Source organism: Mustela nivalis, assembly GCF_964662115.1.
Source record: "Mustela nivalis genome assembly, chromosome: 1".
Classification (NCBI taxonomy): domain Eukaryota; kingdom Metazoa; phylum Chordata; class Mammalia; order Carnivora; family Mustelidae; genus Mustela; species Mustela nivalis.
In genome coordinates this window covers 800,359-826,591 of record NC_139020.1, presented here as the reverse complement: position 1 = coordinate 826,591, position 26,233 = coordinate 800,359, and the positions used below count along the sequence as shown (strand labels likewise).

Sequence of the window (26,233 nt, the reverse complement as noted above, 5' to 3'; positions counted from 1 at the left end):
TGCAGAATATTCCATTACAGTTGGTTTACCAGTTCATCCATTCATGGACTCTTGAGTTGTTTCCATAGTTTGGCTATTGTACAATAATGAGGCCATGAATAAGTATCTGTTCGATGCCCTGGTTTCAGTTCTTCTGGATGTGTAACTCGAAGTGAAATTGCTGAGTCACGGTGATTCTGTTTACCTTTTTGAGGAATTCGCACCCTCTTCCATAGAGGCTGCACAGCTTTATACCCACACATGTGACATGTCAAGATGCCTGTTTCTCCATGTCCTCACCAATGCGTGTTATCCTAGTAGTTGTGAAATGGTTCCACAAGGTGGTTTCGACTTAATTATCTTTTTAGTGGCCTTTGGATTAGTAGTAGAATTCTGCTTATCATTATTGAGACTATTAATCTGTGTCTTTTCCCTTTTTTTCCTGGTGAGAATGGCCAGATGTTTATCAATATTATTGATTTCAAAGAACCAATTTTTCATTTCATTAATTTTGTATGTCATTATTTTTAATTGAAATATAGTTGACATACAGTGTTATGTTCGTTTCAAATATACAACATAATGATTTAATGATTCTGTATTTTTTTATTAATTGCCTTTCAGCTCATGTATTTTTCTATTCTTAAATTTTTTTTCTTCTTCTACCTACTTTGGACTTAATATGCTCTCTTTTTCTTCTAATTTTGTATAGTAGAAGCTTAGGCTATTGATTTAAGAACTTTCTTTTTTCCTAATCTAGGCATTTTAGTGCTATAAATTTTCCTCATAGTACTGCTTTTGCTGCATTCCACACATTTTGGTATGTTGTGTTTTCATTTTTATTCCGGTAAAAATGCTTTCTAGTTTACACTCTGATTTCTTCTTTGACTCATGTGTTACTTACGAGTGTACTATTTTTCTGTTACTGATTTCTAATTGAATTCCGTGGTGGTCAGGGAACATACTGCATCTGATGTCAATCTCTTAAGGTTATTAAGACTTCTAAAAATGGCTCAGAATATGGTCTTTGAAAATATTCCATGATCACTTAAAATAATGTGTATTGTGTTATTGTGTTGAGTGTTCTGTAAATGTCAATTAGGTCACATTGGTTGATAGTGTTGTTAGAGTCTCATATATCCTTTATTGATTTTATCTTTAGTTGTTTGACCCTTTAATTATGTAATGCCCTTCTTACTTCTGATAGTATTCTTTGCTTTGTTCTGAGACCTACTTTTTCTGATGTTCATATAGCCATTTAATCTTTCTTTTGGTTAGGGCTAGTAGGGTACATCTTTTCCAATCTTTTCCTTTCAACCTATTTTTGTATTTGTATTTAAAATGGGTTTCTTATAAATAGCATATAGTGGGCTTCTGTTTTTTTTTTTTTTAATCCACTCTTAAGATCTCTTCATTTTATTAGTAGGCAGAGAAGCAGGCAGAGAGAGAGAGGAGGAAGCAGGCTCCCTGCTGAGCAGAGAGCCCAATGCGGGGCTCAGTCATGACCTGAGCTGAAGGCAGAGGCTTTAACTCACTGAGCCACCCAGGCGCCCCAGATCTCTTCATTTTAATTAGGGTGTTAACATTTATATTTAATGTTATTATTGATACGATTATGTTTAAACCTATCATTTTGCTATTGTTTTTTAATTATTCCATTTGTTACTAGTCCTTTTTTTCTGCTTTATAATGGACTGAGTACTTCTTATAGTTTTAAAAGATTTTATTTGTTTACTTGTCACAGAGACACAGAGAGAGAGAGAGTACTCAAGCTGGGGGAGTGGCAGGCAGAGGGGGAAGCAGGCTCCCTGCAGAGCAAGGAGCCTGATGAAGGACTTAATCCCAGGGCCCTAGCATCATGACCTGAGCTGAAGGCGGATACTCAACCAACTGAGCCACCCAGGCATCCCAGACTGAGTACTTTTTATGACCAATTCTAGCACCTTTACTAACTTATTAGTGAAATCTCTTTAAGAGTTTGCTTGCAATCCATTGCATATATACTTATCACCATCTGTCTTCAAGTAATATTAGACTCATCCACTTAAAAGAGTATAAACCCTAACAGCAGTATACTTCCACCTCACTTCTCTTGGCCTTTATGTTGTTCTTGCCAAGCCATTTACTTCTGTATTTATTAACCCCATCCTACATTGTTATTATTTTTGCTTTAAATAGTCTGCTATCTTTTAAAACAATCTTAAAATTAAGAAAAAGGCATTTGTATTTATACATGAATTTTGTTTCCAGTACTTTTCATTTCTTTTTGTAGATCAGGATTTCCTTTTGTGTGATGGACTTAGTTTAATATTATTTGTTGTTCAAGTGTGTTGGTGATGAATTATTTTAGCTTTTGTTTGTTGGGAAAAAGTCTTCATTTTGCCTTTGTATTTGAAAGTTATTTTCATTATGTATGGTATTTTTATCCTTCATTTCTTTAGAGATCTCAGTCTGCTGGTTTCTAGCTTGCATTGTTCCTGAGAACTCCTCTGTCCATCATGTCTTCATCCTTCTGTACATAATGTTTCTTTTTTGTCTGGCTGTTTTTAAGATTATCTCTTTAGGTAAACTGATTATGGTGTGCCTCGGTTTAATTTCCTTCACGTTTTCTTCTCTTTGGGGATTGTTTACCTTCTTGAATTTTGAAGTTCATAATTTTCATCAAATTTCAAAATTTTTTTGTCATTATTTTTTGAAATCTATTTTTTGTCCCATCCTGTCCTCCCCCTCTGGGTCTTCAATTACATTTTGCTTACATGATCTGTGTGTGTGTGTGTGTGTGAGAGAGAGAGAGAGATTTCCAATTATATTTCTGCATTTTTTGTGGGGAGTGTCTTTTTTTACCTTTCATTTGAGATTGTTTCTGTTGCTCAGGTGTTTTGTCTGCACATTGATTAACCCTTCCTTGTGTAGTGTCTAATGTGATGTTCATCCCCGCAAGTATATTTTCCATTTTGGGTGTTTGACTTGGGCTTTTTAAAATGTTTTTCATGTCCCTCCTTAGCATGTTGTGTTTTCCCCCTTTTTGAGTATCTTTTTGTGTTTTCCCTCTATCTTTATAATAGCTGTTTTAAGGACCTTGTGTACTAATTATTTCCTTGTATTTCTTATTGATCAACTATTCTCATTATGAGATATACTTTCACGCTTCTTTGAATGCCTGGCAATTTTTGAATGGATGAAAGACATTGTATATTTTGCATTGTTGGGGTCTGTATTCTTTCAAATATTTTAAACTTTTTTGAAGGAATGCATTTAAGTTACTTGGAAAGTTTAGATCCCTGGGTGCTGTGTTGTTGAATGTTGTTAGGCAGTACCTGGTTTAGTACACCGGCTTGATCTGGTGGTAAGATGGCCCTCCTGCTGGTGGAGCTCTTCCAAGTGCTTGGCCAGTGGCCTGTGTGGCGGGGTTTCCTCATCTGGTTGGTGGAAGTCTGAACTACTCCTGGAGCTGTGGGAGCCATAGCTGCTGTTGGCCCACTCTTTCTGCGGGCTCCTTCCTTGTCCTCAGTAGACCGCTCACCCGCACGTGCTGATCGGTGTCTAGCTAAAGCCTCAAGTTGGTTCACCCTGAGGTCTCTGGAACATTTCTCTCTGCAGCTTCCTCCTCTTGGGTACTCTACCCTGCTAATTCTAGCTGCTCGCATCCCTGAATTTCAGCTGCTTCCTCATCTTGGGACTCCCCCCGGGTTTGCTAGGTTCCTCCTTCCTGCTCTATAGCCAGAAAACTCCCCCTCAGCCATAGGCTGGCAGTCAGGATGCATCACATTTGTTTCCTTCCCTCGGGGATCATTGTTCTGTGTCTCAAAACCCTGTCTTGTGTCTTTGTCTTGGTTTTCACTGTCAATCTGGTCTGTCTTCTGTCTTGGCTGGAAGTAGATGGACGTCCTGTTATAGGGGTTTCTAATCTTCCTCTGGTCTTTAGGCATCACTGTATACAGGCCTTGGGCTGTCTGTAGGAGCCTCTGGCAGTGCCATTTACTTGCACATTAAGCCTTTGCAAAGGCAGGGTGCCTCGTCCTGTCTACGTGAAGCCCTTTTCAGACTTGGACCTGAGACCACATAGTACTTAGGGGTTCCACCCACCCTCCTTACTGCTCCCCACAGGCCCAAGGAATTAAGAATCTGTACTTTCCCAACACTTTCCATCAGCTGGAAACCTGCTCTGGGTCAGGTTTTAGGGGAGTCTGGGGCCCTAAACATGTATCTATATCTTAAGTTCTGAACTCAGTCTAGAATCTAACCTCTTCTATGGATTTGTCCCCCTCTGGGAAACTGCCTTTGACGTCCTATATAACTGATTTTTGAGTACATTCTTTTAATAAATTCCTTTGGTTTGATAAAATTTATCATCTAAGGTGATAATATTATTCTTTAGGTTATTTTCTATCTATGATTTCCAATTATAATTATTTTTTTAATCCATTTACAGGGCTATCTACAGAGAGAGATATCTTCACATGGTTCCATGTAAGTAGTGCTTCTTATAATGCCTTTATAGAGGTTATGGCTTTAAATCGAGTGGTTCTTTCTACGTCAGTTGATTTTTAAAATCTTGCTTGCATTTGAAGCCATGTTTCTTGCTGCCTCTCCTTGTGGCCTGGTTTCACATCACATGAGGGACCTGTCACAGGCCTGAGAGCACCAACAGTGTCAGTGATTTGCATGATTTCTTTCTGAATTTTATAGAACCAAGATTTAAAAAGAAGCCATTTTCTCCTTTTCTGTTAAACATTTTTCTCCCACTTAACATGACCAGAGTGTCCAGAGGGGGCCTGAGGGCCGGTGTCAGGGTGCGCTGCCGGACTCGCGCGTTCGTCCCACCCACGCACGCCTCGCCAGTGCGCGCCAGCCAGCGGTGACAGCTGTATGCTGTGGCTGTGGTGGTGAGTCCCGGCTGTGTGGACACCTCTTTGTGGCCTTGACTCCAGCTTTGCAAAACTACCTTAAAATGATTCCTTTTAAATCTTTAAGATGTCTTTTTCTAAAGTTTGTAAATGTTGTTTTCTAAAAGTTTTCAGCGGGAAACTTGATTTTCAGCAGCCTTGCATGGAATACTAATGAGGTCATGATCGCAGCTAGTGTTCGTGAAGTGCTTGCTTAGTGCCAGCAGGGCCGCTCCGGATTCTAACTGTCTAATCCCTCACTCCACCCTCACGGCGCCCTGGGAGGTGGCTGTTGCTCTTATGTCCACTTTCCAAGGCTCAGCGACAGGATACCACTTTGTCATCCGTGGTGAGACCCGGGATTGAGCCCGGGCCTCTCTTTGACCCCACGAGCCCGAGCCCAGGCCTCTGACCCCACGAGCCCGAGTCCCTTCACGATGGTAGGATAAGCAGGAGCTGCCGCGTTGATAAGATGGGGGCTCTGAATTCAGTGTCTGCCCTCCCCGTGGTCTTGATGGCATCCCCGAGGAGCCACCCCGGAGTCCTGAGCTCAGCTGGCGCTGGTCAGAGAGCGCTCCGGCCATGGCCCGCGCAGCTTCCGGCGCCTGTAGCCTGCAGCAGGGGCCACGACTTAATGAGAAGCCCCCTCAGGAGAGACTGCGGCGGTGGTGAGGCGGCGGTGGTGAGGAGTTGGGGAACAGTCGGGGAACACTATGTATCTAGGACTGGAGGGTAACCGGAGTTCTGACTGATCTTAGAAGAGGAAAGTTCTTAAGAACAAATTGCTTGAACAAAGGCCTTGTTTGTTCTTTCATTCATTCACAAATATTTACCAAGTGCCTGTCATTTGGCTCAGGCCCATGTGGGGCTTACAAAAGATAAATGCACTAAGTAAACGCATCACAGTGGTCAGTTGTCAGCTGGGCCCGCGTGCTGTGGAGGAGGGAAAGGAGGGTCTGGGCCGCCGGAGCGCTGGCTGCAGAGCGGCTGTGCCCACCCTGACAAGGGCCTTTCGAGCAGAGCCTTGAAGGAGGTGCAGGAGCAGGCCGTGGGGCGCTGGAGCCCAGAGGGCTCTAGGCCAAGGGGAGCCATGTGCCCGGAGTGCTCCCGGAGTGCTCCCGGAGCATGGGCGGGGGAGATGAGGTCAGAGAGCAGCAGGGCGCCCATCAGGGGCCTGGAGGATCCTGCAGAGGCCGGTTCTCACTCTGCAGGGCCCAAGTGTGGGAGCAGGGAGCTCAGTTGTCTTTTTTCTCCCAGTGCTGGGCTGTTAAACTAAAGCTGTTATACTACTTGCTTCTTAGAGGACATCCAAATCCCCACTGGCTTGGGACCAACTCTGTAATTGTGCAAGTCTGGATCTAATTCTCACAGACGTCCCGAGGGGAGGGCCTCTGGAATTCAGGCATACAAACAACACCTTGTATGTACTGGGCCTCCTTCCCCCCTAGATCTGGTGTCGTCCAAGTTTCTCCTCCTGGCAGATGGGAAATCCTGGCCGACAGTTCTGGAAATAAGCAAACATGCTTGGGCAGGGTGGGCTGGCCCCAAGTGACGCCCCATCTCGTGTGCACAGGACCTCAGGGTCCCCGCGAGGAGAGGAGGCTCTGGGCAGCCGGGCTGAGAGGCCGGGACGAGCACGGCAGGCCGTCTGTCGGGACTGTGATTCCGGAGGGCTGCAGCGCAGGTCCTGGGAATTACCGGAGGCTAAGGCAGTGAGTCAAGGCAGTGAGCTTTTTAGAGGGCACCCGTGGCCTCTCCTGCAGGTGAGGCGGGAGCTGCCGGGAGTACCGAGCTGGTTGGAGCAGAAAAGGCTGATTCTAATCTTAGCTGAGTCCTGCAGCGCCGTCCTGTGGGCTTCCTGACGAGCTGGGCTGGAGCGGAGTGGTAGACGCTGTTCCCCAGGGGACGTGGCAGCTTTGGGAGGACTTGGTTTTCCATTTGCACATCTCTGAGAGCCTCCCACACTTCCTTAGAGTGAGAGGAAGGGCATCAGTCCGGAGTGAAGCTGCTTCTTCTGCGTGATGGCTCTGCTTGGACGTAGCCGGGAGCCCTGCAATCCCACAGACTCGCTGCAGGGCCACGTCTCCACGGCTGCTTAGCTGCAGAGCCCCCGCCCTGTGCATCTCAGCCCCCGGCCTGCGACCACTCCAACCACTAAGAGCAGGACGTTGAGACGGTGCTAACAAAACTATTGAAATTTTCGTTTACTTTGAGGTCTTTTGTTTTTCTGTAATACTTACTGACTTGGTTATTTGATTTTTATAGGGTGTTTTTCTGCATTGCCTCCAGATAATAATTCTCACTGCAGAATTGGAAGATTTGGCAAATATGAAAAAGAACTTTGAGTCGCACTTGTAATGAGTACAGCCGGGAGGACTGGGACTCCTCTGTCAGGGCCCTCGTTCCCTGCTGGGCCTTCTTGGTGGTGACTCTGGTTCCTTCCTGTCTCGGGTGTGTTGCCTGGGGCCCCCCCTGTACAGGGCCTCTGAGCCCATCCAGCCGGTTTCCTAGTAGGTTTGCTTGGATCCGAGGCAGTTCTTGTACATCTGGACTTTCTTCTTCCCATCCCTAATCTAATTAGATCTCAGTCTTAGCTATTGGCCGGGCCTCCTTGTTCAAAGAGAAAAGAGGCGCTTCACTTTCCCCTCCCGAGTGCTGCCATCTGGCTCTCCTGTCCCTCTGCCCCTCTGCCCTTCCGCCCCCTTACCCCCCTGGGTCTCCCTGGGCCTGGGGCTGCTCAGGACCTTGTTCCTGCCCCATTGAGGACCTCTCCTCTGCGCCGCAGTTCCTTCTCCCTGGCAGGCCACTTCTGTTAGCATCCAAGATGACTTGATAACTCCCCTCTTAAAATGAAAAAAACGCCTCCCTTGATTTTCAGCCAAAATGGCAGATTGAATTCACAGCGACCTCTGCTGCTTCTTATGATCCCACTAAAATGACAGGTGAGATATTTTTACAAGGAAGAGGCCTCCAAGAGCTGGAGAGGAGATGACAGAGTTTGGGAGTTCAGAAAGCAGATGGACAAACAGAGGGACATAGCAGATCTGAGCACAGAAAATGGGGAGGCGCGCACACGCTTTTGCTGGGGGGTCGGGAACGCAGATGGACCGCACTGCAGACAGACCCTCAAGTCTCAGGAATGCCATTGCCGTGAACCTCTGAGGATGAGGGGGCAGTAGAGGTGGGGCTGAAATAGGTACTTCGTGGAAAGCCCGTTTAGAAAGCCACCGGGTTCTCAGCCCTCCTCCCCCACCTAGCCTGACGAGCTTCCTCTCCGGAGGGTGAACTAGGCACCCGGGCAGCGGGGGAGGGCGTGGGGGTGGGACTGCTGTTCTGCAGGGAAGATGGGGCTGCACTCCAGTGGGTTACAGAGCAGTGTGAACGTGGCTCTACCCTGTTGGCCCCCTGAACACCCTGGGAACTGGGGATGGCTTTCGGATGCCTGTGAGTGGAGCGGCCATTCTGAGGCCAGAGCAAGAAGCAAGGGCTCCTGGGCTCTTTCCTGCTGTGCTGGAGTCATCAGGAGGTGATTCATCCTTGGCCTGCAGTTGGCCAGGAGCTGGGAGTTGGGAGGCAAATTAGCCATGAGTACACAGAAAACTCAGAGGCAGGCGAGGCCCTCGCTCACCCCGGGAAGCGCCCGCCGTGTACTAGAAGGGGCCAGCAAGAGGGGTGTGCAAGGGCTCCAGAGCCTCCGGAGGAGGAGAGCACATGAGTGGGGGGGTCCTCCCCTGTCCTAGTAGGAAGTTAGTGATGGTCCAGAGGACTGGAATCCTTGAACTCAGGAGAGAAATACCAAAGCGGGAGGAGCCCAGAGAGGAAGATGGCGGGTGGGGCGTGGTATAGGACCCAGGACAGAGGTGCAGGGAGGGGCGGGGCACCGTTCACGGCAAGCCTTGTGGAGTTCTTTGACTTTTAAAACTATGTATGTTTATAATTTCGTTAAAAGTAAAAATTAGAAGGTTAAATAGCAAATACGGTTTTACCAAAAAAATTAGGAGACCTGCCTCTCCGCCCCCAATCTCTGCTCCCGCCTGGGCCCAGCTCCATCAAGTGGCCATCTGGTCCTCCCCAGGGGGCTTCATCCTCACCACTCGCCAGCTTGTGAGGCCTCTGCTTCCCTGAATCCAGGAAAAAACCTTTCTCGTCGGGGACCTTGAGCTCTGCAGCTTCCGCAGAGCGACCCCTGCTTGTGGTGTGTCCTTTCCCAGGCTCCCAGACGCTGGGCCATCCTGCGCCCGCGTGTCCATGTGTCCCCTCCCCCCGCCCGCTCCCCCAGTGTGTGAGCCCTCCCTCCTAACCCTCCTCCAGCGCTCTGAGGGCCCTGCGGGGGTGGGGGGGGGCTGCAGGCCATGGGGCCCGCACACTGCGGCACACGTTTGGTCTCTTCCCTCTGGTTCTACCTCAGGGATGAGGGTACATCTGGGCCCTGCTTTCACCTGACCGGCACGCAACATGTCCACGTTACCTGCTTTGAAAACACGTTTTTAAAATAAGTTTGTACGGTTTGCACCATGTGGGTGCGGTTGGCCCTTGAACACATGGGGTTGCTGACCTCCTTCCCACACAGTCGGAAATCCACGTATAACTTTTGACTTGTCCTAAACCCAACCCTCTGCTGACCAGAAGCCCTGCTCCTACGTAAACAGTTGGTTCTACGTATACAGTTGGTTCACGCATACTTGTATGTTGTATACTGTTTTCTCATGGTAAAGTAAGCTAGAGAGAAGAAAATATTACGAAGAAAACCCTAAGAGAGCATAAAAAATACATTCACAGCACTGTATGGTACGTATCGGAAAAAATTCACGTCGCAGTGGGCCTGTGTGGTTTAGGGAACGAGTCAACTCTGGGTATAATTTTCTTATGTCGGCCCCTTTTTGTTTAACGTGTGTGGGTCTTATTTGCGTCTGTCACTGATGTCAGCCGTAGTTGGGTGAGCAGCCCTGGGCACGATCCGCTTTCCCTCTTCTTGAGGATGGCACTGTTCATCCACGCTGGACCCCGGGTCACAGGAGATGCACAGTCCGAGAGGCGTCCGTGGGAGGGCTGGCTGTGGCCTAATGGCCAGATCGCACCAGCACCGTGTCCGTGGGAGCCATGGAAGCTCAAGGCGTGAGGCTGCTCCCATCTCTGCGCGGCCGGCCTCCTTCCAAAGTATCCCTGCCCTCGTGGGCGCGTCCTGCAGGGCGTCCCCCACCGGGACATTCGCCGTTCCCTTGGCCGTGGCGAGTGGGGGCAGTCTTACATTTGGAAAACCCCTTCCCGTTCTTAAACGTGGGTAGTAACTTCAGCTTTCTTCTCTGCTTTTATTTATTTGCACTGACTTGTCTAATCCGCTTGGGATTTAATTTGCTGTATGTTACTAGGTGAACATAGAAGTTATTCTTTTCTTATGAGTATTGAAAATACTACTTATTGAGAAATACTTCATTTTCCCAATGATTTGTGCTGCTACTTTTGTCCCACAAATTGATCTAATATGAAAATATTGTATGCATTAGTGTTTATTTTTGCGTTCTCTAATCTGTTCTTGTGGTGGTACAACTGTTTTAATTCTAGTTTCACGGTATATTTATCTAGTAATCCCATTATTAAAAAATATTTTGGCTATTCTTGGCTACTCACTTTCTAGATGAACTTTAGAATGATTTTTAAGTTAAAAACATGTCATATTGGAATTTATTTTTAGATAGATCAAAGCTATAATTTGAATTGAAAATAGTTGCTTTTTTACTGCTATTCACTTTCTAATGTAGGAAGATAATCTATTTTCCCATTTGTTCTTAGCCTTCAGTTGCTGTGTGTAACTTTCTTACTGTGGATTCTCTCTCTTGAGCCCTTTTCCAACTTATTTTTGTTATCTGGTTATGGTAATTGAGATATTTCTCATTCCACTTCTCTAATATTTAATAGTGTGCAGGCTACTATCAGTATTCATTATTTGGACATGGCCATGTCTTAAAGCACTTTGAGCTATAATAGGTGTAAATTTAGCTGTAAATTCTGCTGAATTTTTTTTATTTCATCCTGACTTGATCCGAGTGCTTTCCCTAGGAAGCATGGTCATGTGGCTGTCTGAGCCCTGTTCTTCAAGTTACAGGAGTTCCCTCCTCTGGCTCTTCTATCAAGCTGTTTCTCACAGTCAAAAGTGAAAGTTGCATTTTACTAAATGTGTTCATTGCTGCTATTAAAATAATCCCATGATTTTCTCCTTTCATCTCTTACTGTAGAGAATTCCATTGACAAAACTTAAAAGTATTGATTCTTGGGATAAATCCTGGTAGATCATACTGATACTTGTTAATACTTTTTTATTTGTAATACCCTCACAGAATTTTATTTGGGCTACGATAAGGGTTAGTGGTAGGGTTAGGTCTGGAGTTTAGGTTGGTCCTGGGATTGGGGTTAGCGTGGACCTGAGTTACCATAAAGATTAGGAGTAGGGCTCACGCTAGGATGACACTGCTCTAGAAGTTTCCTTTTTTCTAATTTTTAGTTTTTGGGGGTCCCATGTAAATGATGGCCTGCTCCTATAACATGACTTGAGAAACTTCCCCTATTTCTCTATCCTTAATTTAAATAACGAAATTTTCTATTTTCTACTTAAAAAAGCCAATATTTTTGGTCTGATAGTTGATACACGGCTCTACAAGGCCTCTAAGCCCAGAGCCCGTTTTGGAGGCGATCCCGTTGCTCTGTGTGTGAGGGTTTCTTCCTGGAGAAGCACCCGCCGCGGGCGCTCTCAGGCCCCAGGGGTGTGCGTGTTCGTGCCAGGTCCCTGTGGTCTCGGTCTTCTCCGGGTCTCTTGCTGCCTTCTCTTTGTTTCCAAGCCTAGGTTCAGTGCTTCAGTCAGATTTGTCAAACTTGTCTTCATTTCTTATTTAGCTATGTTTAATTTTAATAGCTTTCAGTTATACTGATCATATATAATTTTGTTTGCAATTTAATTTCTAAATTTAATGCATGTTTCCTTTTTCTTTAGGGTTATGCTCTTATCTTTCTAGTTTCTCAAATGCTGTTTCCGTATGTTTACCTTGTTTTCTAATGACTGCATCTCGGCACTCAGATTTCTTTCTAGACACTTTGAACTCCGCCCCACTGGTTTTGATGTGACCTGGAATCATTCAGATGCTTGTCATTTCCGTGCTTGGTTCTAACATTTTGTACATGATTTCTCCCACTGTACTTTTGTTGTTAACTTTCTACTTCTATTTAATTAATTAATTTTTTTACTGGTTTATTTTATTTTATTTTATTTTATTTTTTCAGTGTTCCAAGATTCATTGTTGATGCAGCACACCCAGTGCTGCATGCAATCTATGCCCTCCTTGATACCCACGCACTCAACCCCCTCCCCCTCCCCTCCAAAACCCTCAGTTTTTTTTCTCAGAGTCCATAGTCTTTCGTGGCTCGTCTCCCCCTACGATTTCCCCCAGCTCACTTCTCCTCTCCATCTCCCCATGTCCTCCGTGTTATTCCTTATGCTCCACAAGTAAGTGAAACCATATGATGATTGACTCTCTCTGCTTGACTTATTTCACTCAGCATCATCTCCTCCAGTCCCGTCCATGTTGCTACAAAAGTTGGGTATTTGTCCTTTCTGATGGAGGCATCATACTCCATAGTGTAATGGACCACATCTTCCTTATCTATTCGTCCATTGAAGGGCATCTTAGCTCCTTCCACAGTTTGGCGACCGTGGCCATTGCCATTATGAACATTGGGGTGCATATGGCCTTTCTTTTCACTGCATCTGTATCTTTGGGGCAAATATCCAGTAGTGCAATTGCAGGGTCATAGGGAGGCTCTGTTTTTAATTTCTTAAGGAATCTCCACACTGTTTTCCAGAGTGGCTGCACCAACTTGCATTCCCACCAACAGTGTAAGAGGGGTCCCCGTTCTCCACATCCTCTCCAACACACGTTGTTTCCTGTCATGTTAATTTTGGCCATTCTAACTAGTATAAGATATATCTATGTGGTTTTGATTTGAATCTCCCTGATGGCTAGTGATGATGAACATTTCTTCATGTGTCTGATAGCCATTTGATTGTCTTCATTGGAGAAGTGTCTGTTCATGTCTTCTGCCCATTTTTTGACACGATTATCTGTTTTTTGAGGAGTTCTTTATAGATCTTGGATATCAGCCCTTTGTCTGTATTGTCATTTGTGAGTATCTTCTCCCAAAGGGTTGCCTCTTTGTTTTGTTGACTGTTTCCTTTGCTGCATAAAACTTTCTACTTTTAAAGCTTTATACTTAGAGTGTGGCCTGAGTCAGTGAGGGTGGACACAGGGGACAGAAGCCTGTGGGGCCATGGTTGTCGTGTAGGAGCGATGACCAGTGCTTGACCAGGGCTGGTGGTCGTGGGGCCAGGGCCATACACAGAGGGACACGTGGCAAGTTACAGGGATGTGGTTGGAGCACACAGAAAAGGTGGGAGAGTGACACTGAGGGGTTAGGGAGGTGGAAACAGCGTGTCGTGAGAAGAGGGCCTAGAATTTGGGAGGACTTTAATTTCTATGTTGGACCATACAGAGAAATACCCCAGGGGCTTTTGGGATCCTCGGTCAGAGCTGGGGGGGCGGTTGTGGGGCGGAGAGACCCATGTGCTGGTGCCTGTGCCCAGAGCAACAGTTGTGTCCTCGGGGCTGCATCAGGGAAGATGAGACGGATGTGGTCAGATTTATCTCTCTGTGCGGTGGTCACTGGTTGGGTTGGGCTCCAGGAACCCTCCTGCCCCAGTGGTCATCCTGGCCCCGGGCTCCAGGCAGCCTGCCATTCTGCGGGTGTCGCACCTCCTTGTGTCGTCAGGACCTCCAGCTGAAAACGAACGCACATGTGTCTGGTGGGAAGGAAAAGGGCACAGTGAAGGGCAACAACCACCCTTCCAGGGTCTGAAGGCCAGATTGGGCTGAGCTGCATCACGGTGCGCAGGATCCCTGTCTGCTAGCAGTACAGTGTTCTGCCACAGCTGTGATTACACGGGAAGGAGAAGGGGTTTGGGGGAGCAGCCAGCCAGCCGTCAGCCACTGGCAAGGATGAGACTGAGTGGCAGCCTGGGGTCACCCGTACTAGAGCTAGGGGTTCCTAGCAGAGGGTCTACATGTTTAAAAGGTGCATGTATAGCCCGTGTGCTGTTAGGTCTAGGAGGGGGCTAGATTTGGGGGTGTTTCCCACACCCACAGAGAGGGCGCTGCCCATAGGCCCACCCCCCCGTGCTAGGGTCCCAGTGCATGCAGGGTGGGGACAGGGAGGGGCCCCATTTCTCATGGAAACGTGTGCTTCAGGAGCAGAGGAGAGAGACAGTGCGTGAAGTGGGTGGCTCCTTGGGGAAGGCTGCTTCCCATCCTTCCAGAGAGAGATGAGCGATGGGCCAGTGCCTGTGGCTGTGGAGGCCTCCAGCCAGTTTCTCTTTCTGCTCTTTATTTAAGGTGGGCATGGGTCGCCTTGCTGAAGGGCTCTCGGGGAGCCCTGTGCCACGATGTTGCACTCGCTGCCCCGCTGGGCCCCCAAAGACCTTAAGGCGTCTGTTTATCTGCTTATATTCCCCGCTTGGCTTTCCTTTCTGATTCACTTGAGTGGTTTTTATTCTTTGCCTTTTTCTTCTCGTGGGGATGTTGGAGAGTGCTGTCCTCCTGAGGTTCAGATGCATTGCAGCCTGGCAGGAAGGGGCCGATCGTTTGTCACAAGATGACTCATTCATTCCTCCCTCTTTGCCACGTTGCCAGGCTGTCTGGCGGCCCCGCATGCAGGGACAGTGATGGATCTGGAGCGTGTTACCACTGCTCCATGGTGACCGCGGATGGCGTGTCGGGGTTGGAGGACAAGTCACCTCTAGGTGTGCATTTAGACAAATGGGAGCTGGCCTTTCCGGACGCTTCCTTTATAAAGATTACTTCCGTTCCGTACAGACCTGGGACCTTTACTGCTGTTCTGTAGCCAGGCCGCGTGGCGAGCAATGCACTACCTCCCACTCTGGTAAGGGTGGCCTGACGTTTCCTACCCTGGGGAGTGTCAGCGTGGTCACAGGGGCCAAGGGTGCTTCTACTTTCTGCTTATTTCAAGCCTCGGTTCTTCCTCTGGAATGCCAGTGGAATGCACAAGTTACACCATTTGACGCAGGGCACTCTTCCTACTTGTGTCCTGGAGGCCACTTGTCTTTGGATGTGACGGGTGACCAGTGATACACTCCCGTGACCTGGAGCTGGCAAGAGGCTTTCAGGGTGGGCCTCTACCCCTGCTAAGCGCTCTGACTCTCATGCTCTTTCGGGGCATAAGTCTGTAACCCCCGGCTTGGTTCACCCTGTAACTGAGTACACGTGCTTGGTTCTACCCACTCATCTGCCTCCCCCCAGGCCGCTTAGGAGCCTCTTATCAGGGCTGCATCCACGTGCACTGTCTTTGCACAGCCTGGGCCTCGGGCCAGATCCCCTGGGGCTGGCGGCAGCTGGGGAACAGCTGCTACCCGAGCATGGCAATGAGCCGTCCTCATCACCCCTTGTATCAGTTTGGCAGAACAGGGGCGGAAGTCATGGGAGGAGAACTTTCTGGTAAAAGCCCACCGGGGCTGGGGGCGTCGGCCTGCCTGGGGATCCAGCGACTGCCTTCTGCTTCCAGCTCCTCTCCCAAATCACCCGGTGACCTTGGCTAGGTCACTGTCCTTGTCTGCGCTGCTTCTCTGTCTGCGAGACTGTGTCTCCTTACCTGTTCGCACCTGGTCTCAGAGCAGGAGCAGAGCGGCGGCAGGAATGGGAGGTTCTGCAAGAGGGCGAGGGCATTGGTGTCTTTCCTGTACTGGGTGCTTGAGCCTGTGAAAAGACGGTTTCTCTAAGAATCGCTTTGTTGCCGGTGGGGGGGGTGGGAAGCCCCTCACTCAATCCCTGTAATGCTCCGAGGCCTTTGATTAGCCTGTTTTATGAGTGAGGAACCGGGAGTCAGCTCCAGACCACAGGGCCCAGTCTCGCAGCCCCTGTTCCTGAACCTTCTCTTCATCCCTCACTGCTTACCAGTCGGTTGTAAGAAGTTCAGGTTCCGAGTAGTCGTGGCGGTCCCACCTTTCAGGAGACCGGGCTGTTTCCATTTCCACGAGCGGCTCTGGAGAGTGCCCGTGTGCACGGAGCCCAGGGGACACCGCATCGCCACCAAATGCGGTTTCCTTTCCGCAGGTGGAGGAGGGAGGGCAGTGCAGTGAGATGACTTCCGACGTGTGACGTGTCCGTGGGGCACCGAAAGGGAGACTCCGCTCCGCACCCGGCAGCCTGAGGTGCCGGAGGGTGGGGCGGCCGCTTCCTGTGTGACTGAAAACCAGCGTCCAGGACAGAGCTGTTGGTGTTTTCACAGGCACAGTTTGCATGTGTTTAGCCCTTGAGAAGGAGCTGGGAAAGAGGCAAGGTTTGAAGACTGAAGCCTGCCTAGGCCCGGGTGGCCGGAGCGGGAGGGTCTGTGTGCGGAGGGGAGAGGCGCCGCGTCCTGAGCGCGGGATGGTCTCCCCACGCTCGCTCTCGGCCCTCCGTGGCGCAGCGACCACATCTTCCATACTGTTTCCCCTGTGCAAGGCCACGGCCCAGTCTGGGGCAGATGTGTGCTAGTTGCTGGGAGTCCCTGGTCTCTAACCTGGAACATTTTTGCAACATCCCTGTCACTTTTATGACATTGACTTCATGAAGAGCAAGACCCATTTCAAAAAGTGGTTTCCTCCTTATGGGCTTGTCTGATGGTCGGTCCTTCTCCATGAGATTCCATCGTGAGCCTCCGTGTTGAGGTCGGCCAAGCTTCTCAGGCTTCGTGTCTGGACAGACGCAGAGTGTCCGTCTCCTCTTTGGGGATGTGAAGCTCTTTGCTCGGTGGCGGACTTGCCCGTCTGGTCTGTCCCAGCCGGTATTGTTACGTCTTTACACCCTTGCAACTGATAAGCCATCGGCGGGGGTCGGGGAGGGCAGGCAGTTTACTTTAAGAACAGGCAGCGCAGTGCCCTTCGGACCGATTTCTCCTGGATGTGTGTGCGTCGATGATTTCTGCCGGACCGGTCCTCACCGCGATGGCTGCAAATCGATGCCCGACCAGCACTCTCCGTGCGCGCCTCTTAGCTCCGGGCGGTCTGCTTCTCTCGGCTTGCGTACCTGCGGACTAGCCGTTTGGTTTTATGGAGTTCTGGTTTCTTATTCGATCACGGATCTAGTTCATAGTTCTTCGCAGTCATCAGTGATTTGGGAGCTCACATGGTCCCTGGCTAGCAGGAACCCTCCAGGCAGACTGCTGGTCCCCAAGGGGTGCCCCATCCTTCCCCTCCGTCCCAGTCCCGTCCTGGTCCGCTCGGGCTGCCGTCAGGAGAACCACTGGCTGGTGGCTTATGCACCAAAGAAATTTCTCTCCCTCCTTGAGGCTGGGAGTCTGCGCTCAGAGTGCAGGTGCTGCAGGCTCTCCTGAGGGCCTTCGGGGTCGTCAGTGGCTCCTTCTCTTGGCACAGGGCTGGAAGGGCAGGGGCGCTCTCTGGGCTGGTGTGAGCGTGAGCCCCATTCCGAGGGTCCTCCTGTCGTGACCTGACATTCCCTTCCGCGTCGCCTCCCCTTCCCTCCATCCCTAACCCTGACCTTCCCTTCCTTCCTTCCTTCCTTCCTTCCTTCCTTCTCTCCTTTCTTTACAGACCATGTCTCCTTAGTTCTGGGGGCGAATGTCGTGGTTCCTCCTTCCACGCGTCACCCCGGCTCCTCACGACACAGAGTGGGCTGTTAAGTGAGTGAATTTCTGCCAGAGTGGTAGGAGAGCCACAGTAGTTCATGCGGTTTTAGTCGGCATTTCTCTTCCTTTGAGGGAAGTGGAACATCTTTTCATAGGTTTAAAGACATTTTTCTATCACATTTCATGTGTTTTTCTTGTTTTTCTTTAAGATTTGGGGGGTCTTTTTTTCCTCTCAGATTAAAAATTTTTTTTGTACATTGGGGATATTCTTTTATTCTTCTGTGATACATGCTGAATGTATTTTCTTCCATTTATTATTTGTCATAAATATTTTCTCAAGGTATTGTCATGTCAAAGATTTTTTTTTTTTAATTTTTAAAGATTTATTTATTTGACAGAGAGAGACAGAGATCACAAGTAGGCAGAGGCGGGCAGAGAGAGGGGGAAGCAGGCTCCCCGCTGAGCAGAGAGCCTGATGCGGGACTCGATCCCAGGACCCCGAGATCATGACCTGAGCTGGAGGCAGCGGCTTAACCCACTGAGCCACCCAGGAGCCCCTGTCATGTCAAAGATTTTTATTTTTTATCGTCACATTTGTCCATCTTTTGTTTTTCTACATGAGATTCTTTAGTCATAGTGGAGGAGCCTCTCCTGCAGTCAGGTGAACACGAGAATCATTCACGTTTTATCCTCGTACTTCTGTAGTTTAGTTTCTATTAAATTTTAAATTAAAATTTCAATATGTTGATTTTTTTTTTAAAGATTGTATCTATTTATTTGTCAAAGACAGAGAGAGAGTGTCTACACAAGCAGGGGGAGCGACAGAGGGAGAAGCAGGCTCCCTGCTGAGCAAGGACCTTGATGTGGGGCTCAATCCCAGGACCCTGGGATCATGACCCGAGCTGAAGCCGACCTGACGGAGCCACCCAGGCGTCTCCAGGATATTTAGTTTTCTGTTTCACTGATTCCTGTTCTTCCTTCCTTCCTTTTGCTTTCTGGGATTCATTTTGCTGTTTTGTTTTATTTTTTTCTAACTTCTATTGGATGTTTGCTCACTCACCTTTCTTTTCATATAAATAAGTATTTAAAGTTAAACATTTTGTTTTAGGGGCACCTGGCTGGCTCAGTCGGTAGAACATCCATCCGACTGTTGATCAAGGTTAAGAGCTTGAGCCCCATGTTGGGCATAGAGATTGTGTAATTAAATAAAATTAAAAAAAAAATTTCCTTTTAAGTACAGCTTATCGCAGTGCTCAAATTTAGATATATAGTACTTTTATTATCCTTATAAGTGCTATCTGTTTCCACTATGATTTTTAAAAAAGATTTAAATATTTATTTTAGAGAGAGAGGGCGGAAGTAGGGACAGAGGGAGAGGGAGAGACAGAATCCTCAAGCAGACTCCTCGCTGAGCACTGAGCATGATGTGGGGCTGCGGACAGCACCGAGACCGCGATCGGACTCCAAATCCAGAGCTGAATGCCCAACAGACCGAGCCGCCAAGTGCCCCACTTTCTTTTTTTGCCATGTAAGCTACTTCGAAGTGTTTCTCAGTCTCAAGCACAGTTTAGACGTATATGTATTATGCTAAAAATATACACTTAATATGTGTGGACGGTATTTTAAAATATTTTAATTTCTTTATTCGGTGCATTGTCAGCAAGGTGGCCTCAATGTTCATGGTCTTCGACGTGTTGGGAGGGTGGCTCCTCTGTGGTCCGGCGACATGAATGTGTTTCAGTAACATGCGTTCTGCTGGCTTGGAGTATAAGCTTTCTGTATGTGCCTTAGATGAAGAGTGGGAATGCTTCTTGACTCTTTTCTGTGCTTCTAGATATTTTTAACTGATGTATCAACCACTGATATAGACGTGTTTACATCTGCCAATGCAGTTGTGGATTTACCTATTTTCATGTGTTTCTGTTCATTTCTGCTTTGTATCAAATGTTGAGACTTTGCTTTTGGGTGCATGTAAGTCTGGAATACCTTACTAATACATTAAATCTTCTTATCTTTATGTAATGTGGTCTATAAAAACTCTGATAATGCTTTTTTTTTTTTCTTTTTGCCTTAAAGTAAATTTTAAGTCTGAGGTACTTATTTGCCCAGTGTGTATTTCTTTCAGTCTTGCTATATCTGTATGTTTTAGATGCATCCTCCAAAATGGCATCTAATGGAATTTTTTTTTTTTCCTCTCAGACAGTCTTTGTCTTTTAAAGATGGGAACATTTTGTTTACTTTCATTTACTTTAATTACTTATGTATTTGGACTTCTAACTATAATCTTATTTTGGGCTTTCTGTTTGGCTCAACTTTCTTACATCTGTTTTTTCTCTTCAACATTTTTAAATTTTTTTTCTTCATTAAATTTTCTTCTTCACTACATAATTTTACTTCCTCTTATTTTCTTATTTGTCTTGTATGTATACTTGATTATCTGTGACTAAAGTTAGTGTCCTTAGTCACATTTCTACCAATATAAGACTCTTACGATACTTTATCTCATAGATTATCCTCTCCTGACTCAAATGTATTTTAAGCCATGCAGCCTTCCTTAGTAATTTATACTCTTCGTTGCCCTTTCCGATTTACTCCCATCCTACCACTTCATTCTTCATGTCTTCTTGTACCTGAGAGAGAGATTGCTGCCTCTAAAATGCATCGCGGTGACAGTGTTCACAGAGAACAAATTTTAACTGAAAACATCTTTATTTTCCTTTTACTCTATGCTTTCTTTTATTATTTTTAAAAGATTTTATTTATTTATTTGAAAGAGATCACAACTAGGCAGAGAGGCAGACAGAGAGAGGAAAGGAAGCAGGCTTCCCGCTAAGCAGAGAGCCTGATGCAAGGGCCTGATCCCAGGACCCTGGGCTCATGACCTTAACTGAAGGCAGAGGCTTTAACCCACTGAGCCACCCAGGCGCCCCAATTCTATGCTTTATTTTGAATGTTTGGAAAGTATTAAGTAATTCTAAAGTTGTTTTACCCAAGATTGCTTTCAAAAATGAAAATCTACTTTAATGGGAAAAATTGGCATGTGGCATATACTTCTTTTAGAAGGAGCTATGTTTGCGAGCTCAGGAAGAGCGATATGTCTTTGCCTTGTTAGACATATACACAGTACTATAACAATGAGAAGAGATCTCATAGCCGTAGTTGAAGTATTTAGTAAAAAGTTAATGTGCAAAAATCAAGAAAATGTTTAAGTTGTATTTTTAGCATGTTGACTGACTTGTTGCGTCTTTGCCAGTGGCATTTTGGGTTTGTTTTGTTTTGATTTCTGGTTTGGGGGATTAATTTTTCACTGACTAATTTTTTTCTCTGTGATTGTTTCGTATAGGTTTGCTAATCTACCAAAATCTGCCAGTGTTTCTATTTATGACCCCTAGAAATTATCTCAAGTTTTCAGCAGCATGTTTTTTAAAGTTTCCACCTTTTTTCTTGATACAGCTTGAAAATCTTCATGAATTTGGCCTGGCACCTTGTGTCTTTTGCTGTCCTGTAAAGTTATACATGGAATTGCCAATGTGTCCTACTGTAGAATTTAGTGGAGTGGCTGAAAACTCTGTGACATGGCAGTCAGTAATACTCCCCACTTTTAGCGGAAGGCAAAGGAGAAGTGTTTCAAAGTAACTTTAGAATTATCTTTCACTTTGTCCTTTGAAGTCTTTAAGGAAGATGCTTCTTAAAAGTCTCGATGGAAGACTCTGGCGAGGCCGTGGGTATCGTCCTCGGCCCGCAAGGTCGACAAGAACCCTGGTTCGGATGCATCTTCTCTCTCTCTCTTTCCGCCAGTCTACACACTTACATACGCTTACATGACCAATCAACGAGCAGGGCACAGGAGGGAGCGAATCAGGCTGTGCACCTAAACCAACAACTTCGCTAGCCACCAATGCTGTTTACGTCCTCTTTGGGCGCTCCGCGGAGTCTCACGTGGCAATCCTCACCTGGCAACTAGCCAGGCGCCATCTTTTAAAGGCGGAGGCCGCCCTGGCCCGGGGCCTGCCTCCGACACCTCCCCCTTATTTCTTTTATGGCAGGGATCGTGCCTGTCTTAGGTTGTCAGTGGCGGGGAATATCCTTACCCGTCATCAGACGGCAGATATCAATGATCTGCGTCCTGTCTTAGGTTGGTATATTTCCCCCACCAATCTTACCCGTCGCTGACTACCGATCCAGCATACTTAGCCACACTTGGGGGGATGCTCCAGCCTCGATGGCTAACAAGGCCTGCACCATGGCTTGCTGTTGCCTATGTTGCTGTCGCCTCCAAATTTGCAGTTTCCTTACTAGCAGAATCAAGCCCACTACGAGGATTATCATCAGACCAATTACGCTAGCCCATTGTTTCATAAAGATTAACACATCTTGCAATGTTTTGATTATCTCTGGGAGGGTTGCAAGCTCAACTCTAGTGTTATTTATCCTTGTTATGCCTAGTACCAGGTGCTGAGTATAGTTTTGGAATTCTGCAGACTAATTCCCCCGCAAGTATTGGGAGAGCTGTTGGGAGACATTCTGTAAGTTACTCAAATTGCTGGGAAGGGTACTATACATCCCAGTCCCAATAGGGCCCCCCATATGTCCACTTGTTCTTGAACCAAATCCACTCTCTGGTTGACTATCAGGATTCCTGCTTGCAGATGTGTATTGATCTGAGTCTATGTCTTTCTGGATAGCACCACCGGTAACTTGTCCTCTGGAATGGAAACTGGGATAGGAACATGGGTAGGGATACGCATAATCACAGCCAGCTTGAAGGCCGTGACATTCCAGCACTGGGAAAGACAGCAATTCTTAGTGCAATTCAACGTATCATTCAGCTCGCTAGCATTTGTTATGAGGGAAAGGAATGGTGGCGAGACCCATATAGGAGTGGGCTGATAAGTAATATTATTGGGACAAGACACATTAACTGTTGTCTCAAAGATACTAGAGTCATTTTGTTTATAAGAACAGTGGAGGAATTTGCCACCATTTAACATGGACACTGCTGAGATATCAGTACATGCTCCTAGCAAGTTACAGACCTGCCATGCATCAAAGGGAGAGGAGGGAATATGAGAGAAGAGTTAGGCACTGGTAAAGGATATAGCCATGCTTTAACCACTGCTCACAGCTCTCTGGCTTGAGTCTGCCGCAGGAGGTGTAGCATCCCCAGAGTTATCATCAGCATCTTCAGCATCATGACTGGTGTCTGGAGGCAAGGCTGCACGCACCAGCCGCTCTGGGATCCAAATTGGAGCCTCCTTTTCCTGTGGAAAAACACATACAAACCCCCTACTCCATACTAACACTGGATCTGGTCCATTCCACTTTCCTGTGAGGCTGTCCATCCAAAGTACTAAAGGCTTAAGGGAAGCAGCAGCATCACTTGCCTGTCTGTCTGCAGCTGATTTACCCGTTTTGTCCAACGTTAAAAAATTCAAAATAAAGAGAATGGTGTTGAGCTTATCTTTAGGGGACCTGAAGGTGTCCCCTATTCCCCCTTTTTGTTTATAAAGCGCATTTTTTATTGTAAGATGCGCGCGCTCCACAACACCCTGTCCTTGTGGGTTATAGGGTATTCCATGTATCAAGTGAATGTCAAGTTGTTGTAGGAAGGCTTTAAAGGGTTGTGAGATGTAGCCTGGACCATTATCTGTCTTTAATTGGCGTGGCTTTCCCCATGCCGCGAAAGCCTGTGGGCAATGGGCGATAACATCTCTGGATTTTTCCCCCGTATGCACTGAGGCGAAAATTATTCCAGAGCAGGTATCTACAGAGACATGAACATATCTTAACTTTCCAAATTCTGAAACATGTGTGACATCCATTTGCCATATATGATTAGGTAACAAACCCTTAGGATTAACCCCCAAGGACGATGCAGGTCACGCAATTTCTTTTTTTTTTTTTTTTTTATATTTTAATTTTTTATAAACATATATTTTTATCTCCAAGGGTACAGGTCTGTGAATCACCAGGTTTACACACTTCACAGCACTCACCAAAGCACATACCCTCCCCAATGTCCATAACCCCACCCCCTTCTCCCAAACCCCCTCCCCCCAGCAACCCTCAGTTTGTTTTGTGAGATTAAGAGTCACTTTTGGTTTGTCTCCCTCCCAATCCCATCTTGTTTCATTTATTCTTCTCCTACCCACTTAAGCCTCCATGTTGCATCACCACTTCCTCATATCAGGGAGATCATATGATAGTTGTCTTTCTCCGCTTGACTTATTTTGCTAAGCATGATACGCTCTAGTTCCATCCATGTTGTTGCAAATGGCAAGATTTCATTTCTTTTGATGGCTGCATAGTATTCCATTGTGTATATATACCACATCTTCTTGATCCATTCATCTGTTGATGGACATCTAGGTTCTTTCCATAGTTTGGCTATTGTGGACACTGCTGCTATAAACATTCGGGTGCATGTGCCCCTTTGGATCACTACATTTGTATCTTTAGGGTAAATACCCAATAGTGCAATTGCTGGGTCATAGGGTAGTTCTATTTTCAACATTTTGAGGAACCTCCATGCTGTTTTCCAGAGTGGCTGCACCAGCTTGCATTCCCACCAACAGTGGAGGAGGGTTCCCCTTTCTCCGCATCCTCGCCAGCATCTGTCATTTCCTGACTTGTTGATTTTAGCCATTCTGACTGGTGTGAGGTGATATCTCATTGTGGTTTTGATTTGTATTTCCCTGATGCCGAGTGATATGGAGCACTTTTTCATGTGTCTGTTCGCCATCTGGATGTCTTCTTTGCAGAAATGTCTGTTCATGTCCTCTGCCCATTTCTTGATTGGATTATTTGTTCTTTGGGTGTTGAGTTTGCTAAGTTCTTTATAGATTCTGGACACTAGTCCTTTATCTGATATGTCGTTTGCAAAAGATCACACAATTTCTGCAGGAGACTACTATGTCCTTGCCTGTGCTTTTGTTATGTTAAATTTGAGGCAAAGAGTTAAAGCATCCTGTTTCTTCAAATCCTCCCCTAAGTGGTCCCATTGAGGTATGTTTAGCAAGCCTTCATCTAGGAACCATGGAGCCACCTTTTCCACTGTATTCAAAAAGGCCGGAGCAGTTTTTGCTTTTAGTGGAGTTCCATTGGCTTTCAGCAGGTCTTCTAAAAAGACCCTTCCAACCGCACTTTAGATACTTCAGATCCCATTATGAACACACAGACAACAGACGCAGACGTTAAAGACTCGCCGCTAAATCCCGGCTCTAAGGCCGCCCCGGTTCTTATTGCGGACTCGCTAAATCCCAGCTCTAAGGCCGCCCCGCTTCTTATTGTGGACTTGTACAAGATTCCCACCACTTTGATCGTGGTCCCTTCCCTGCTTACCTGCGGTTTCGATAAGAAAATCCTAGCTGTATGGCCGCCGCACTTCTTGTTGCGGTCTTGTACAAGTTTCCCACCACCTTTGTCGTGGTTTTACCCCCCTTACCTGCGGACTTCTCCCTTGCAAGGTTTTTCTATTTTTACTCCCTGCTTTACCGCGGAATTCCCACTTTTGAACGTGGCTAATGTCCCCGCTTACCTGCGGACCTTTACTCCCCGCTTTCCTGCGGATTACCTTGCAAGATTCCTTTTATTAGTTCCCGGGTGCCGGCGCCATTTATCGCCCTCGGCCCGCAAGGTCGACAAGAACCCTGGTTCGGATGCATCTTCTCTCTCTCTCTTTCCGCCAGTCTACACACTTACATACGCTGACATGACCCATCAGCGAGCAGGGCACAGGAGGGAGCGAATCAGGCTGTGCACCTAAACCAACAACTTCGCTAGCCACCAATGCTGTTTCCGTCCTCTTTGGGCGCTCCGCGGAGTCTCACGCGGCCATCCTCACCTCGCAACTAGCCAGGCGCCGTCTTTTACTGGCGGAGGCCGCCCTGGCCCGGGGCCTGCCTCCGACACATGTGAGGACTCTGCGTGGCCGTCTTTGGTTTCCATGCTGTTGAGAGACCATCTCTCGATCTAAATGATTATCATTTTAAGGAATATTTTAAACTCTGGTTATTTTTAAGGTGTCTGTCTTTGATGTTTTCCAGTTTCACCGTTATATATCCAAGTGTAGATTTCTCTCTGTTTATCCTGCTTGCATGCTTTCTTTTTTCCTCATCAAGTTTATTTGAGGTTTAATTTGTATAGTATGGAATTCACTCTTTTTAGATACAGTTTTAGGGATTCACACTTTTTGGAGACACAGTTTTGTGAGTTTTGACGAATACATTCAGATACTAACTGTCAGCGTCATCATACTAGAGGATAGTCAGTGTCCCCAATTCCCCCTTCCCTCTTCTTCCCCCTTTACCTCAAGCCCCAGACACTGGCCACTGACCTGTTCATTGCAACTGCAGTTTCCTTCTTCAGACGGTCATAGAGCCAGAAGCACAGTATGGAGCTTTTGGAGTCTGGGTTTTTTCACTTAGCTGGATCCATTCTGTTGTCGGGTCATATGTAGTGAATGTACCGCAGTGTGTTTGGCCATCCACTGACTGGTGGAAATTTGGAGACGAACAGTTCCAGACATTATGAATAAACTTGCTGTAAGCTTTCCCATGCAGGTCTTTGGATGGATGTTCGTCCTCACTTTTCATCGGTAAGTACCCATGAGTGGGCTGTTCTAAGTCACGGGATGTGTACGTTTGACTTTGTAAAAACCTACCCAGCCGTTTCCCCAAGTTACTGCT

General features: G+C 46.9%; 2 protein-coding genes across 17 annotated transcripts in view; one reads left to right on the top strand and one right to left on the bottom strand.

Moving 5' to 3' along the window:
* PCBP3 (poly(rC) binding protein 3) overlaps nucleotides 1-26,233 on the top strand; it is a 255,803-nt gene that overhangs the window by 76,603 nt on the left and 152,967 nt on the right. For 14 of the 16 annotated variants that reach the window (XM_082719946.1, XM_082719944.1, XM_082719943.1 and 11 more), the window contains one exon: nucleotides 4,412-4,449. The exons of the other annotated variants lie outside the window; for them this stretch is intronic. The gene's annotated coding sequence lies outside the window, so the exon portion shown is untranslated. The remainder of the gene's footprint in view (nucleotides 1-4,411; nucleotides 4,450-26,233) is intronic. 16 annotated transcript variants of the gene reach the window in all.
* Nucleotides 12,979-16,712, bottom strand: LOC309859548 (uncharacterized protein). The gene is made up of 3 exons (XM_082720299.1): nucleotides 15,875-16,712; nucleotides 15,573-15,676; nucleotides 12,979-13,688 (listed from the first exon to the last, which is right to left on the bottom strand). The coding sequence occupies exons 1-3, from the start codon at nucleotides 16,002-16,004 to the stop codon at nucleotides 13,614-13,616; spliced, it is 309 nt and encodes a 102-aa protein (XP_082576425.1). The 5' UTR covers nucleotides 16,005-16,712; the 3' UTR covers nucleotides 12,979-13,613.

Excerpts from the sequence above, each read along its gene's own strand:
- LOC309859548 (XM_082720299.1), bottom strand. The coding sequence starts at position 16,004 with ATGCGGTGTCCCCTGGGCTCCGTGCACACGGGCACTCTCCAGAGCCGC. Across the intron at positions 15,677-15,874 it reads GAACTTCTTACAACCGACTG|GCTCAAGCACCCAGTACAGG; the intron begins GTAAGCAGTGAG and ends GTCTTTTCACAG. Across the intron at positions 13,689-15,572 it reads CTGAGACCAGGTGCGAACAG|CTGGAGGTCCTGACGACACA; the intron begins GTAAGGAGACAC and ends GTTCGTTTTCAG.